This window comes from Triturus cristatus, chromosome 8 (genome assembly GCF_964204655.1).
Source record: "Triturus cristatus chromosome 8, aTriCri1.1, whole genome shotgun sequence".
Classification (NCBI taxonomy): Eukaryota; Metazoa; Chordata; class Amphibia; order Caudata; family Salamandridae; genus Triturus; species Triturus cristatus.
Window position 1 is genome coordinate 26,588,996 of NC_140591.1, and position 17,438 is coordinate 26,606,433.

Sequence of the window (17,438 nt, forward strand, 5' to 3'; positions counted from 1 at the left end):
ACAATCAGTAGCACTATCAGGGCTAGCACAGGAGATATGGGCATGAGCCATTCCACTAAGAATAGACCTACTAGCAATACATCTTCCAGGGGAGGACAAGGTTGAAGCAGACACTCAGCAGACAGACGTCTGCATCCCAGGAATGCGAGATCAACCAACAGGAAATACAGAAAGTATTCCGGAAGTGGGGTATGCCGCAAATAGACCTATTTGCAACACATCAAAATGCCAACACTTCGCATCCAGACAACCAGACTATCGGTCACAAGGGAATGTGCTATGGATAAGTTGGTCAAAGACATTTGCATATGATTTTCCCCCGATACCACTGATACACATGGTACTCAACAAATGCAGGATCAGCAACATGTCGCTGATACTAATAGCACCTCAGTGGGCCAGACAGTCCTGGTTCTCGCAAATTGTGGAGATGGCAGAAGCACCTGCACACATTCCCAAAAAGAAGAGACCTGTTAATGCAGAATGCAAGGGTGCTACACCCAGAGCGCCTCAGCCTAGCGGCATGGCTCCTGAAGACCTAGAGCTTGCACACCTCAAACTACCGGCAAGCACAATGGCAGTGGTCAGGGAGGCAAGAAGACCGTCCGCAAGAAAGTGCTACGTAGCAAAATGGAAAAGATTCTCCGAATGGTGCATTAGGGAGAAACTACAATGGAATCAACCGTACTAAAATACTTAACACATCTACTACAAAGTAAACTAAGCTACACATTCCTAAGGGTGCACTTAGCGGCGATAGTGGCTTACACAAGAGGAGAAACAGGGAAAAGTTTCTTCACCTCCCAAGTAGTAAAGCGATTCCTAGAAGGAGCAAAGAGAATCGCACCTCCAAAAATAATGCCAGCACCAGCATGGAACCTCAACGTAGTGCTAACTCAATTGATGAGGGCACCATTTGAGCCTATTCACAAGGCTACACTACACATGCTCACGCTTAAGACAGCCTTCTTAGTGGCTATCCCATCACTACAAAGGGTAAGGGAGCTGCAAGCGCTAACACTTCAAGAGCTCTACCTACAAATACACGATGATAGGATTGTAATGAGAACAGACCCACACTTCATGCCAAAGGTGGTGTCTCGGATCCACATCAACCAAACAATCCAAATACCTATTTTTTTCCAAAAACCAAGCACAGAAAGGGCACTACACACACTGGACGCCAGGAGGGCTGTAATGCACTATATAGAAAGGACAAAGGAGTGCAGAAAGACAAAAGCACTTCTTTGTTTCCTTTGCCAGCAGTTTCTTGGGACGACCAGTTACCAAAAATACCATTGCACGGTGGATTGCACAAACCATACAACTATGCCACAAACAAGCAGGACAACTGTTACAAGGAGCAGCACCTGCTTACTCAACAAGGAAGAAAGGAGCAACAATTGCGTTTCTGGCTAACACACCAATTCAAGACATTTTCCAAGCCGCAACATGGTCTTCAGTGCACACGTTCACTAAGCACTACTGTGTGGATATCCAAATGAACAAAGAAGCGCAAGTGGGACAGAAGGTCTTGCAACACGTATTCAGTAACCAGAGCTCATCTTCCACCCAGCCTCCACAATAAGGACAAACCGCTGCAAAGTCTATGCACACCATAGTGGATCCAGAAAGATTCACACTGCAAAGCGTATAGTTTCTTACCTGTCGGTGTAGTTTTGCAGCTTGAAGACTTTCTGGATTCACTAGCGAACCTGACCTCCTCCGCCAGAGAGATAAGACAGGAGGAAAGGGATTAAAACTGGAGAAAGACTTAAAGATAAGAGGAAAAACAAAGTAACACAAGACAAGAAAAAAGAATCCGAAAATGACTACCAAAGGTGGGAGCTTCCGGAGGAAGCACGTCGACGTCACGAAGGACACCAAATGGTGGTATGTCGACGCCCACCTGCGCTACGGAAAAAAAAGAGAAAAAAGACTACAATTCTGGACCCAACCACTAGATGGCGTAATAATGCACAGCCTAGTGAATCCAGAAAGTCTTCAAGCTGCAAAACTACACCGACAGGTAAACTATACGTTTCCTCCATAGGATAACATTGACTGTTTTTCTGTGAGAAGTTTCTAAGTGTGGAGTGTGAGAAACTAAAGAAATTCTTTAAAATTGCATAATCTAACAAAAACGATTTTACTTGCCTGTTTCCAGAAAATGTCCCAGAGTCATATCTAGGTATACTACTCTGTGTAAGCTTAGTATTCTCAAAAGTTACCTACCTGCTATTTTACTGAAAAGCCTATTTAAGTCTATGTACTGCATTTACAAAGTATTGCTTTTCCCTGTATTCATACCGTAAATCAAATCAAAGTGCATATACAATTATTATTCAAACTATTTCAATTGCATTATTACTGTAAAGTATTTATTGCTTACCTGTGCCAGGCTTGCTTGGTTCTAGAAAACAAAATAACTAAAAATATTTTTATACAAAAACAATTTGTCTGAAGTTCAGTCTTTGAGTGTGTGAATTCATTTGCTGACTGAGTGTGTACAACAAATGCTTAACACTGTCCTCTGATACTGCCTTACTGCTCGACCACACTACCACAAACAGAGTAAGGTTCTATCTAACTTTACCTTTGGGGTTCCACTGGACTCTGTGCACACTATGCCTCACTTTGGTATAGTATATACAGAGCCATCTTCCTACAAAGTTCATATGCTAGGAAGGCTAACATAGCGTTCCTGGCAAATAAACTTCCCAACGCAGCGTTGCTGGCATATGAACTTCCTAACGCAGCATTGCTGGCATATGAACTTCTCAACGCAGCATTGCTGGCATATGAACTTCTCAACGCAGCGTTACTGGCATAGGAACCTCCTAACGCAGTGTTGCTGGCATATGAACTTCCTAATAAAGGACGTTCATATGCCAGGAAGATTAACATAGCGTTCCTGGCATACGAACTTCCTAAAGCAGCGTTCCTGGCATATCAACTTCCTAATAAAGGACGTTCATATGCCAAGAAGACTAACCTAGCGTTCCTGGCATATCAACTTCCTAACGCAGCGTTGCTGCCATATCAACTTCCTAACGCAGCGTTGCTGCCATATCAACTTCCTAACGCAGCGCTGCTGGCATATCAACATCCTAACGCAGGAAGTTCATATGCCAGGAACGCTATTATGAAGTTCATATGCCAGTCCAGCCCAAACTGCCAAGCCCTCTCTGAACCGTAGCGGAAACAACCCAGGACCGTTTTCGCCCTGATGAGGGCTCTTCAGTTGGATAACGCTTGGTTCCAGTGGCACAGTGAGCACTGGACCCATGCCCAGCCATACCCTTGCCACATGTGGTAGTTCATCAGACATGCAGAATCTGATGGGAGGAATACTTGCAATAAGTCTAACCACTGGCAATGCACAGGGTAGCATTCCAAACCTTTGTTTTGCCCACCATGCCACCTTAAATTAGAACCATCCATATGCAGATCACTCTTGCTCCTACCTCCAATAGGAACCGTCCAGCCTGAACTGCCAAACCAGGCCCTCTCTGTATTGGAACATGAACAACCAAAGACGGTCACATTTTCTGTGTTTTATGATGACATTAGTGTGTGCGCTCCCTGGCCTGCCCCCTTGCTGGAGCAATGTCTCTGTAGTCCTTTGCAGCATGGCCTTGCACAGTTTCAAGTTTTGAGATTATAGGTGATGTTCACAGTTTTAGAGCAGTTATATTGTTTGACCTTTTTTGTGTCTCTGCCTCTCCCCAGGATGCTTTGCAAGACCAATACTTTGAAGAAGGCACGTTCCCCGGCACTAAGATCAAGCCCCCCCGCAGGCTCTGGTCGCTCCTGAACTTCCTTTTCTGGGCAACCGTCCTCCTGTCTCCTCTCTTCGCCTCCGGATTTGAAGTGTTTGCCAGTGGTTCCCTGCTTCTCATCCTTGCATTCTTGGGGTTTGTAGGAGCAGGTAAGTGGGTAATGAGATATGTGGAGGGTGGCACATTGTCAGTCTTCCTGTGGAGTCTATCCTTACACCAGGGACTTTCACTCTGCACTAGGTTTGTGCTGTTAGCGGGCTTGTGGGTGTGGAATGGCATGAGGGTGGGTATGATTGTTTGGGACTACTACTGCTTGTGCTGAACCTGATCAGCATGTGAAGTATCCTTGCATTGCTGCCTCTAAAAGGGTTGGGGGGAGGGTGTGTGTGTGTGTGTGTGTGTGTGTGTGTGTGTGTGTGTGTGTGTGTGTGTGTGTGTGTGTGTGTGTGTGTGTGTGTGAGATCAAGGCGCAGGTGGCAGCCAATGAGCACAGTACAAGTGCGGAAGACAAGTTGTGGTCCTTCTGAAAAAAATATTTAACTCCAAGAATACTGGAATTTTTCTTTTTACTCTCAGAAATGGGGGTTCTGAACATCCATCTGGAGCACTTTAAGGTCCAGTGCTGGAAAATATTGGGCTTTCTCACCTAGGGCCTATACCCCATGGTGGAGGTTGAAAGTTTCTATCCCCGCATCTCCAGAGTTAAACAGGCTCAAAGAAATGCCATAAAGAGAGCAGTTTCCAAATCAACACTGATTCCTAAAGCTTTGACAGAACTGTTGAGAAACAGATTTGTCAACAGCTTCTCCTCCTGCATATAGCACTGTAGCACTTTACGGCACAAGCACTGTTGACACTCCACACTGGATTTGCAGTCATATAAGATGTCTCATTTCATTTACACAGGAACGCTATGGAGCCTCTTCCTGGGAGCAAACAAAGTTTTATCTCCATGTGGTTTCCATCTGGCAGGGTCTTGCAACGAGGCCCTGACTTAGAACTTCTGTCACCCTGTCCTCCTGGATTTTCTTTCTCTACATTTCTAAGTTATAGGAATCTACTTGGATGACTGATCTATTTCCCATGTTCAGTTCTCTGTTGTCCTTTAGTTATATTCACTCTCTACAAAAAACCATACATACATGTATATGTATGTATATGTGTGTGTATATATATATATATATATATATATATATATATATATTCACTGAAAAAACCATAGGTTTCACACATGTTATAGTTAGCTGGACATTTTACTGATAAAAAACCAATGAAATTCCCCCGTTATAGTTACTGTAGGCAACTATAACTCACGCGACCGTAATCCTCTGCTGATGACATATGTGTCTTTATGAAAAAAAAATATTTGTAATATATGTATAGCTAAAATTTAATGGAAGAAGACATGGGCAAATAAGTGTCTAAATACAGTATTAGCATCCGCAGAGGATTACGGTCGCGTGAGTTATAGTTGCCTACAGTAACTATAACGGGGGAATTTCATTGGTTTTTTATCAGTAAAATGTCCAGCTAACAATAACATGTGTGAAACCTATGGTTTTTTCAGTGAATTTTCAAGGTTTTTTAAATGCTAATTCCTAACTATAACGTGTGTGAAACCTATGGTTTTTTCAGTGAATATATATATATTCACTGAAAAACCCATAGGTTTCAGGGGTGTTATAGTTAGCTGGACTTTTCACTTGTACAAAACCATTGAAATTCCCCCGTTATAGTTAGTTCAGCTAACTATAACTCGGGCGCCCGCAATGCACTGCTGATGACGTCACATATTACATCACTCATGACATGGTCAGTGACATCACTCATGACATCACTGATGACATCTCAAATGACATCACTGATGACATCACTGATGACATCATCCAGTGAATGTGTGTTTTTCTGAAAATTAAATATGTTTTATATATGTATATCTCAAGGTCGATGGAAGAATAAATGGGTATATAAGTGTCTAAATGGATGATTTGTTTTTGAAAAATTGATTGTGTAACTGACTGATTAAGTGTATCATAGTGAATACATGGCTTAGTGAGTAATGTTTAAATATGTAAATATCTGTATCAGTCTCTCACTTTGTGTATAAGTGGCTGCATGGGTTGGTGAGTAGCTACATGGGTGTCTATATAGGTTATTAGTTGGTTTTTTGAGTATCAGTCTGAGTGTCTGCATGGTTCGGTGGGGGGTATTACGTAGTGCATAGGTGCATGAATGAGTGACTCACTGTTTGTATGTGTTGAAGACAGCATGTGTGCAGGACTGTATGGGTGGATGAGTGTGTGTATGGGTGTGTTAGTGAGTGAATGACTGTCTCAATAGTGTCTTTATGAGTAACTACATATGTTTTAAACTAGTATATGTGACTATTGGTGTATATATGTGAGTATATGTGAGAGTGAGAGATTGAAAGAGTTCCTGTATGAATAAGTATGTGTTTCTATAAGTGATTGTTTAAAAGACTAAGTATGTGTAAGTTTCCGTAGAAGTAAGTATGCTGGTGTGTGTATAACTGTATATGCAAGTAAATGTATGTTTGATTCTTTATTAGCATGAGTGACTATGTGTGTGAGTAACTCTATGGATGAGTGGCATTGTGTAACAGGATGTATAGGTGTATGAGTACATATGATGAGTGAGTACATGTATGAGTGACTGTATAGGACTGTTGGTGAATGAGTGGATGTGTATGTGGATCTTAGAATTACTGAAGAGGTTGTTGTAACTGGTATTGGTATGTCCATTGTTTTGAAAATTTTAGTCTCTATTTTTGAATGTGTGTATCAAAGGTTATATTAGGGTGAGAGGAGGTCTGCCACTCTATCACAAGGATGATGTCATCAGTGATGTCATCAGTGATGTCATTTGAGATGTCATCAGTGATGTCATGAGTGATGTCACTGACCATGTCATGAGTGATGTAATATGTGACGTCATCAGCAGTGCATTGCGGGCGCCCGAGTTATAGTTAGCTGAACTAACTATAACGGGGGAATTTCAATGGTTTTGTACAAGTGAAAAGTCCAGCTAACTATAACACCCCTGAAACCTATGGTTTTTTCAGTGAATTTCTGAGGTTTTTTAAATGCTAATTCCTAACTATAACGTGCCTGAAACCTATGGTTTTTTCTGTGAATTTCAAAGGTTTTTTAAATGCTAATTTCTAACTATGCCTACAGAGATAGGACATGTGAAGAAAGAAGAAAAAATGCACAGAAAGAAACAAAAGAAGTGCAGAAAGAAGCAACAGAAGTCCTCAAATACGAAGATAAGTGCAGGAAGAAGGATAACGTGCAGAAAGAACAAAAAGAAGAGCAGAAAGAAGCCTTGTTGCAAAATCATCCTGTACCCTCAACTTTTTCAGACGGATACTGGTGGTAACTGAGCCTGACTAACCAGTCCTAGAGCCAGTGCTATGTTAAAAGACACTTAGAATACAGTGAAAACACCTACATACACTAGGGAACATTATGCGTTGGGGTCCCCCTGTGATTAGCATGACCTCCTCTGTAAGCCCCTAGTATATAAGAGGGCATGGGGATTAAAACTACCTCTTAAAACAGGCCACAGGGCGTTTTTGCACACGTTAACTCAGGCCCCGTCCCCTCCCTTCACCACTGTGTAAACACGCCCTGTGTCCATTTTTAGTTGGGAGATTAAGTTCATTTGAATCCTGAGGGTCCCTGGGGTCCAACTAGCCCACTAGGTACCTCCAGTAAGTGCCACAGAGCTGCGTTGCAGAGAGGTGTAAAAAGTGGCACGGCCTGGACCACCTCTCTGCAATGCAGCTCAGTGGCGCTTACTGGAAGCACTTGGTGGGCTAGTTAGCCCCCAGGGGCCCTCAGTATTGAAGGGAAATTATATCCCCAATTTAAAACGTGCCATAGGGCGTGTTTGCACACGTCACCTCAGGCCCCGTCCCCTCCCTTCACCACTGTGTAAACGCGCCCTGTGGCTGTTCTAAGTTGAGAGATTAAGTCCCCTTGAATCCTAAGGGTCCCTAGGGTCAAACTAGACCACTAGGTACCTCCAGTAAGCGCCACAGAGCTGCGTTGCAGAGAGGTGTAAAAAGGGGCTTGGCCTCAGAACACCTGGCTGCAGCGCAGCTCCCTGGCGCATACTGGAGATACCTGTTGGGGGCGCGTTTGCAGAGTGCTGCACGGAGGGGGCATGGCCTCCGGCACGATGCCAGTCTTTTATTTATTTTAGTTTTTTAAGAAGGGGGGCTGTTTGGTTCCCCTTCTTATTCTAATTTATTGGCCCTGATGACCCCATCCCCCAGGGCCAGTCTCCTAATTATATTTTTTTGACCCCAATCCCCAGGGCCGGCCACTGTTTTTTAATTTTTTTTAAAAATATATATTTATAGACACACCTAGGACATGCTGGACAAACCGTACGTACCTATCACCATGACGATTTGCGTGATATTCATTAAAAGGCGACTATGCATGCAATGAATCCACGTGGAATGTATTTACACCACTAGTGAAGCTCTGACATGTCTGATGCCCTACCGTGCCTAATCCCGGTAGACACCCTTGTCGTTTATTTATACAAACTTGGGTAGCTATTGACGGGCACATTTAATACACATGCACACCAAGCCATTCAAAGGGGATTCGACAAAAATTCGACCAAAACTATGCAAGAAACCCCCTCACGGTTAATAAAACACACATCCACTGCCGGATGTGTAATACTTTTTATTTTACTCTCTGGAAAGGGGACGAACATCACTTGAGAGTCACAGCGTGCTCCTGACAGAGCCCAATGCTGTGTTACACCCACCATTGCCTGCCGTGTGCCACACACCTCTGTGTTGTATTCCACTAGCTAGTGCATATGCTATGACACTCTCTAGCCCATGTGCACTGTAACACCACCCCGTGAATATGTCATGCCACACTTGTCTTCGCACGGGTTATATTGCCCCATCTAACGTGCCTTTCTCGATGCCTATGTTATAACGCACAGTGCTATGCCATACATATTACAATCTGGGATCCATATCTTTGTCACAGTGCATATGCAACCTTACACTCCCCAGCACATATTTTAGTCTTTAGAGACTAGTTAGGTTACACAACACTGCCCTGTGCATATTACACTCCAAGGCGCATATCGCATAGCACGCGCTAGTGCCTGTGCTATCTCGCGCTCTCCAATGAATCTGTCATTGCGCACAATGTATTGCATATTATATTTCACGCCCGGTTCATCTTATATCACACTTTTTGGTGCATAGTTTATACCATACACTATATCTAGTTTTCATTTTCAATCGTGCTCTCAGGACTATGTTCTATATAACACTGTGTTCACCTACCCTTTTCACGGGCATTACATTTTGCGATAGGGGGTGGAGGGTCAGGGGGTGTTTCTGCCAAGTGAGCCCGGAGTCACAGTCACAAACGTCCTCTTCTTCCTGAATAAAAGTGAGATTATGCTGCATACTTGTTCATATTTTAAGTAGTTCGCACAGACACAATGTTTTAAAAACAATAAAGTTCCTAATACCCGCCTTCTCTGAACAGTTAGCTTGCTGCCCCATCCCCTTCCTCCCTATCCTCTGTTGTCTGAATCCATGGACTAGCCTCCTCCCTCCTGCCATGCATGGTCTGATGTGCTGCCACTGCCCTCAGTATGATGTACCAGTCCACTCCTCCTGCCCTCCATTGCCCAATTCTATGCCCCATCATTGACCTCCTGCTTAAACTCCTTCCCCCTGCCCTCCGATGTCTTTGTGCATGCCCCTGCTCCATCCTTTTTGCCCACCATGTCCCATGGACCTGCCACTCCTATCTACTCTGAGTGTTCTGTTGAGCTGCCACTCCCCTCCCACCTGCCTAGCATTGTCAGATGACTGTAACCTGTCCCTGCCACCTCCACCCTGCCTGTCCACATGCCATGCCCCTATCCTCTTCCTCCTGTCCTACATGGTCCATTGTACTGCCACACCCTTCTGCTCTCCCTGGTCTGTTGTGCTGCAGCTGCTCCTCCTGCCTGCCCCGTGTGGTCTGTTGTGAGGTCCCTTCCCCTGAACTTTCTTGTCTGTGCACAGGTCCTGACCCTCCCTTCTATCCTCCATCGTCCTTTGTGCATGCCCCTCCACCCTCCTTCTTGCCCATCATAGCCATTGTGCTGCCACTAACCCTCCCACTTGCCATGCATGGTCTTCTGTGCTGCCATGGCCCCTCCCACCTTCCCTGTGTGGTCAGTTAGCTGCCCCTGACCCCCTCCCACCTTCCCTCCATGGTCTGTGTGTATGCCATCACAGTCTCACTGTTGCTCTTCATGGTGTGTCTTGCTTCTAGTGCCCATCCTGCCTGACCTCCATGGCTATCTTGCTGCTCCTGCCCTGCCCCCTTGCCCCCAGCCCTACTCCCTCCCTCCTGGCTTGTCTGTTCCATTGTAATGCCCCTGATCCGTCCCTCCTGCCCTTTATGGTCTGTTATGCTGCAGCTTTCTCTCCTGTCTGTCCATTATGGTCAGCTAGCTACCATTGCCTCTTGCCCCTCTGTTCTCTGTTGTCCATGTGCATGGTCCTGTCCCCTCCCTCTTGCTTTCTATGGATTGTTGTGCTGCACTCCCGTCCTGCATGCCCTGTGTGGTGTATTGTGCTGCTGCAAACCCTGATGCCTGCCCTGCAGGGTCAGTTTGGTGCACCTCTCCATGTCCCTCCTGTCCTCTGTTATCCAAGTCCATGTCCCTATCCCATTTCCTTCCATGATCCAATGTACCATACTTGCGAACATTTTGAACTTGGTAAGAGGGAGATTTTGAAAAAAAACTGGGGTATTTATTTTCCCCTTTGAGTTACATTGAAAAAGAGGATATTGTAGACAGGAGACAGATCAAATAAAGCCCATTTGAGCTTAAAAACATTGGACGTTTCCTGGCTGAATCGGGTCTGTTGGCATGTATGGTTGTACTACCATTGCCTCTTCCTTCTGCCCACAATGTTCTATTACATTGCCACAGGCTTGAAGGAGGGTAGATTTTGTATCACAGGGGGCCCCTGGCCCGTTCTGTCCACACCTGAAGTATGAGACCCTTGTCCTTGCCCTGCCAGCTGCATTTGTAGGCCGTATTAAATTGACCAGCGGGTCCTGTGTTGCTATATAATTATCCTGAGGCATCCTTACCACTCAGCCAGTATAAAACCCCTGTGTAGGCCCTTCTGTTCAATATGTAGGCCTCTTTGTTAAATTGACCATAGCTCTGCAATTTTAGTGTATAGCAGTCTGAAGGCAGGTCTGCGAGGCCTTCTGCTCCAAACCAGTAGCCCCCACCCTACCCGAGTGCTCCGTGCTCGGTATCAAAGTTCAACATCCCCCTGAAGCTGTCGACATACAGTAGGCTGCATCCTGGACTGGTACTTGCTTCCTGGGCAGGTTTCCCGCTTTTAAGGAAGTGGCAACCGCAGAGCGTCAAGTTAGGAGAACTGAGGAGATTTTATACATGAATATATTGAATTCCCGTACAATACCCATTATTTTCTGCTTGCTCTATGGAACTTACGATAAGCGATTGGCCTGAGAGACTGACCTTTTCACCCAGTCCATTGTCAGCATTAAGTGGGTAAATGACGAAATGTCTGGTAAAATCTGCAGACGAAGCTTTTGGGTAGCATACGTAGGTAGATGTAGCGTGCAAAGGAGCCCACAAAATGATATAAAAAGGGAGCACCCACAGATATCGACTGACTACCTCGCCGTCTGTATGTAGGTTAACAGGCAGTGCAGGTTTTCCCCAAGAGCTGGGAGCTCTTGTCTTCCTTTGCTTAAAATGTCTTGCTCTGCTTTGCTTGAAGTATCTTATTCTATTTTACCTATATGAAATGTCATGTTATGTTTAACCATTGTTCTCTTTACTTTTGCATTTAAAAGATTTTGTATTGTAATTGCAGGAATGCTTGCTCTAAGAGTTAACGTGAGTGTTCCTAGGTAACATTTTCCTTGGTGTAACTTGTTTCTCATGATGCATTTATAGATGTGTTTTCTCTCTCTCTCTGTCAGTACATTAATTGAGATACAGAGAATATCATGACAGCTGTATGATTATCTGGAGTCTGTATTTTGTACTTTATGTCTCTATTCTGCGGTTTCTTTGAAGTTGCATCTTCTCATTAAACTGCCATTGTATTCTGCCTCCAATTCCATGTCTCATATGTCTGTTTTCTTCATTTTTGGAGCAAGCGTTCCTAGGCACCCCGGCTCAAATTAAGGTGCCCCTTTTGTCCCTGACTCACTCTCCTGCTCAGTTCTGTGGTGGCTCCCGGGGATCTGGGGACCGCCCCTAGCTTCCTTGACCCGTAATAGATCTTGCCTCCAACAGCCTCTCTTGCAAGTCCTGTATTGTTGGTTTGTTGCCCCTGCCCCCCTTTCCACTGCCCTCCATAGTCTGTTGTGCTTCCACGGCCCTTCCTGCCTGCTCAGTGTGGTTAAATTGTTGCCTTTGCACCCTCCTACCTGCCTTCAATTTTCAGAGTCCGTGCCCCTGGCCTCTGCCTCTCAACAGTATCCTAATGAACAACTAGATTGCTAACATTCTATATTTATTACAAAAGTGTGGAACGCCTGACATCATCTTGATGTAATCAAAACTGTAATACCTAGAGCATTTCCTTTAGAAATTACATATATGAGAGGGTCTTATTGGCATCAAAATTATGGTTAGTGCTCTAAAAGGCTAAAATAAGGACATATTTTCTGAGTTTTCAAATAGCGACAAAGCACTTTTAAATTATTTGTTATCTTTATGTTTTTTTATCCAGTTGACCACTTGATTAAATGTTGCACTTAGGGGAGATGATGTGGTGTTACTTCCAGAACTGCAGACTTTGCAACTGGGGAACCAGGTTGAAGTTTCTGCTTCAGCTCGACATTCTGTGATTCTGGTCAAATCACTTAGTCTCCCTGTGTCTACAACCAAAATGAATTTGTTCTTGTGTGATGTAACCAATGCTCATGTAAAGCACTCCAATACCTGACAAGTCTGCACTATATGACACTGCAAAAACACAATATAATAAGTGTTTTGCACACTTCTGTCATTGGGCTATATTTGGGCTACATCTGGGTGATTTTGGGCTACATTTGGGCTCTTTTGTCTCCGGTGGCCATCTTGGGAGATTTATTTGTTATGAAGTTTCCTAATTTCCTCATGTACTGCAGTCTCCTCAGTAGGAAATGCTTTCAGTTTTTTACTTTGATTCCATCATGAAGGTATTCAGATATGTCACACATTTGCCATAAATTCTGAATGTTAGCACTCTAGTTGCTCATTAGATCACTGTAGTAAAACTACTGCACCATGGAAGTCTGCTCCTGGTATTAAAAGTGCATGTTTCAGTCTGCATGTCAGAATTTTTTAATGAAATAGAAGAGGATTTGAGAAGTCACTCAAAATGTGCCCTCATTTTCTTTCTTCAGCATTAATCATAATTTCTATGGCAAAATGAACCTCCTCATTGTGTTCCTTTTTAAATTAAATGTTTTAAGTGTTACCAGTTTATTCCAATCAAGATGGCTTCAGGTGTGCCATACTTTTGTCATAATGAAGACAGTAAGCGCTCTAGTTGTTTTTAAGAACATTCTGGGACATTCTGTCATTGGGCTATACTTGGGCTACATCTGGGTGATATTTGGGCTACATTTGGGCTCTTTTGTCTCTGGTGGCCATCTTGGGAGACTTATTTGTTATGAAGTTTCCTAATTTCCTCATTTACTGCAGTCTCCTCAGTAGGAAATACTTTCAGTTTTTTACTTTGATTCCATCAAGAAGGCATTCAGATGTGTCACACATTTGCCATAAATTCAGAATGTTAGCACTCTTTTTGCTCATTAGATCACTGTAGTAAAGCTACTGCTCACCAGGGAAAACTGCTGCTGGTATTGAAAGTGCATGTTTCAGTCTGCATGTCAGAATTTTTTAATGAAATAGAAGAGGATTTGAGAAGTCACTCAAAATGTGCCCTAATTTTTCTTTCTGCAGCACTAATCATACTTTTTATTGAAAAATGAACCCCCTCATTTTGTTCCTTTTTAAATTAAATGTTTTAAGAGTTACCACTTTAATCCAAGCAAGATGGCTTCAGGTGTGCCATACGTTTATCATAAGTAGGACTGTTAGCGCTCTAGTAGTTCTTTGGAACACTCTGGGAAGCTGCAGTAGAACACAAAGGAATCAACTGACAGTCTCTGCCCTTGTTGGATGTACATGTTTTACTGAGAATGTCAGACTTCATTCTCACATGACTGAGAAAGATAATGTGAATTTACAGAAAATAAGCTCTCAGTTTAGTCTATAGATCACCTTCCAAACCTCTGTGGTAAAAGCATGAGAAAATATTTTTCTCTCAATCATGATATCCCAGCAGAAGGCTTTTTCACATGGTGAAATCACCTTAGAACATACCACAATTCCTAAAATGAGTATGGTACCATCAACAAATGATTTATAATGTAACTAAAGTCTTAAAACCTTCTATTAACTGCAATGCTTTTTAATGAGGTGCTATCATGTATATTGGTCCCAAGATGGCTGCCAACACTTCTTGGATGAAGTGCTGACAGCCAATCAGATCTCAGGATGAGATGTGTGGTTAGGCTCCGCCCACATATATATATGCTTTTAAATGCTATTTTCTCAGGATCTACTGAACAGATTTACAAAAGGCACTTCCTTGACCTGAGGACTACCTCTCTGCCAAATTTCAAGTAATTCTGTTCAGCCGTTCGGGCTGTAGCTGTGTCTAAAGGTCCTATGGAAAAATGCATGGGAAAAATGCGTTTTGGGACCCCCCTTTTATCTCAGCCCCCGCTTGACGAATCCCCCCGAGACTTTCAGGGTCGGAGCGTAGCGCCCCACCTATTTTGAAAAATTCGCGAGGATTCGTCAACCGGCGCCAAAGTTATTCAAAATAGAATGTTGCGGATTTCCTATGGAAACGTGGTCCTAACTATAACTACCTACTGGCGACCGCCAGTAGGTTATATCTATCTATCTATCTATCTATCTATCTATCCCCATCCAGGAAGTAGTGCGGCGTAGCATTGGTGTGAGTTTGGGGAAAAAAAAAAAAAACAATTATATATATATATATTTTTGGAACTTCAGGTATAGGAATAAATATTTCTGTACTAGCTCAAAATGGCCGCCAATTAGACCTGCCTTTTGAAGAGTTCTATAAATGTGACAGTCCTCTTTCTATTTCAATCTGAAATGATGTAGGTTGAATAATGATTATTTAAACTGTGCAAACATAGCGTGCAGAAACTTGAAATATCATCGAGAGTGTGCGCCACGTTTTTGTGTCCTTGACGAGGAAACGTTTGGAGAAATATATATATATATCTATCCAAAGAAATTTCTCCAACCAAGGGAGCCCCCATCCCTACAGGGCGGCTTCACAGACACGGGCATGGAGATTCCCGTGATTTGGCAACACCAAAGCAAGCAAAAAAGTAGTGAAACCCAACTGCGTGACTCGTAGCTTTATTCACAAGAGAGGCAGACCATCCATCCTTACGCGTTTCAGCCGTTAGTCATGGCCTTGTTCACAGGTGAGGATAATTACAGGGAATGAGCTCACGCTCTAAAGAGCACAGTGTTCACGTGACCTGATGCAATACTGCATTTCCCAACATGCACTTGGAATGTTCTTGTAAGCTGCGGCATGTGTAGAATAATGCTGAATAGGATTAAAGTGCCACAGTCTGGTAACAAGCTATGCACAATGCTTGAACTGTGAATGATAACAATTTTACTGGATAGCGTCCCAAATCACAGTTTTAGTAATCCAAGTGCACTGTAGAGTGTAAAACTAGAATGTCACGTTTAAAAAGTGCAGCTTTTACCTTTCAATACAAAGTCCTTATGAATGCGCTGCCAAAGATAACACAATCCCTTTGTGCGCAATTCCCAGAGTCCGAGTTGGCAAGAGGAGAATTTATATATATATATATATTCACTTAAAAAACCATAGGTTTCACACATGTTCTAGTTAGGTGGATATTTCACTCGTAAAAAACCAATGAAATTCCCCCGTTAGAGTTCGTTCAGATAACTATAACTCGCGCGCCCGCAATCCACTGCACATGACGTCACATATTACATCACTCATGACATGGTCAGTGGCATCACTCATGACATCACTGATGACATCATCCTTGTGATAGTGGCGGTTGCGCGAGTTATAGTTATCTGAACTAACTATAACGGGGGAATTTCATTGGTTTTTTTACGAGTGAAATATCCACCTAACTTTAACATGTGTGAAACCTATGGTTTTTTAAGTGAATTTGCAAGGTTTTTTAAATGCTAATTCCTAACTATAACGTGTGTGAAACCTATGGTTTTTTCAGTGAATTTGTACGTTTTTTTTAAATGCTAATTTATGTATTTGTTTTATATATTTATTTTACAGTAAACTACATATTAAAAATTATTTAATTTTTTTTTTTTGCTTTTCACCCTGCGATTTAAAAAAAAAAAAAAAAAAAAAATTCTTGGGTTTTTCAGGGTGCGTGCACTGTGCGCGCACCCACGCGATTTTTAAAAAAAAACTAAATTTTTTTTTTGCCTCCGGGGTCCTTCAGGGACCCCCTGACAAAGGCTAGGGTGTCAGGAACTCTCTACCCTGCCCCCTTTTCACGTTCGCCACCTTCCTTTTTCACTCTCGCACTGAAAACAAACAAAATGGCGGCCGACACTTCCTGATTTCGACCGATTCGAACGTTGACTAACATGTAACCACCAATCAGAATTACGATCGCGCACGTTAGGGTGCTCGCACGGTGCACGCACGGTGCGCGCACCCTGCGCGCGTATAGATATTGATATGCTTTTAAATGCTATTTTCTCCGGAAATACTGAACAGATTTACACCAGACCTGCAAAAGGCACTTCCTTGACCTTATGGCTACCTCTCTGCCAAATTTCAAGTAATTCTGTTCAGCCGTTCGGGCTGTAGCTGCGACTAAAGGTCCTATGGAAAAATGCATGGGGAAAACGCGTTTTGGTACCCCCCTTTTTTCTCGGCCCCCGCTTGACGAATCACCCCGAGACTTTCAGGGTAGGAGCTGAACGGAGCGCCCCATTAGTTTTGAAAATTTCGTGAGGATTCGTCAACCGGCGCCAAAGTTATTCAAAATAGAATTTTGAGATTTCCTATGGAAACACGGTCCTAACTATAGCTAGCTACTGGCGACCGCCAGTAGATTATATATATATATATATATATATATATATATATATCTCCACCGACAAATTATAGAGAAGTGCAGCTTCTAAAGAATTGTCAAGAGGCAGACACAGGTTAATGACTAGGGTTAATGCCTCAAGATATGGGTCCCTGAGGTGAAGACTGGGGGCTGAAAGGCCATGCCCGTCTTGGACGTAGAATGAAGGGCAATGCAGGAGATAATCTTGTGATGAAGTGTTCGACCTATAGTAGTAGATATTGTGCTAAGTAAAATAATTCTTTGAGCTACTCTAAAATGGAAGAGTAAGAAAATGACTTTGCTGCTTTGTCATAACTTCCTACAGATGAGTTGTGATATTGTGATGCCTGCTGCCAGCAGACCACGTGAAAGGCAGATCAGTGTGGCATGTTATGGGAACTACCTTTGG

General features: G+C 43.2%; 1 protein-coding gene across 4 annotated transcripts in view; it reads left to right on the forward strand.

Moving 5' to 3' along the window:
- AGPAT3 (1-acylglycerol-3-phosphate O-acyltransferase 3) overlaps positions 1-17,438 on the forward strand; it is a 374,623-nt gene that overhangs the window by 335,964 nt on the left and 21,221 nt on the right. For all 4 annotated transcript variants that reach the window (XM_085620784.1, XM_085620783.1, XM_085620786.1 and 1 more), the window contains exon 9: positions 3,733-3,931. In XM_085620784.1, coding sequence (XP_085476910.1) covers positions 3,733-3,931 — 199 coding nt within the window. The remainder of the gene's footprint in view (positions 1-3,732; positions 3,932-17,438) is intronic.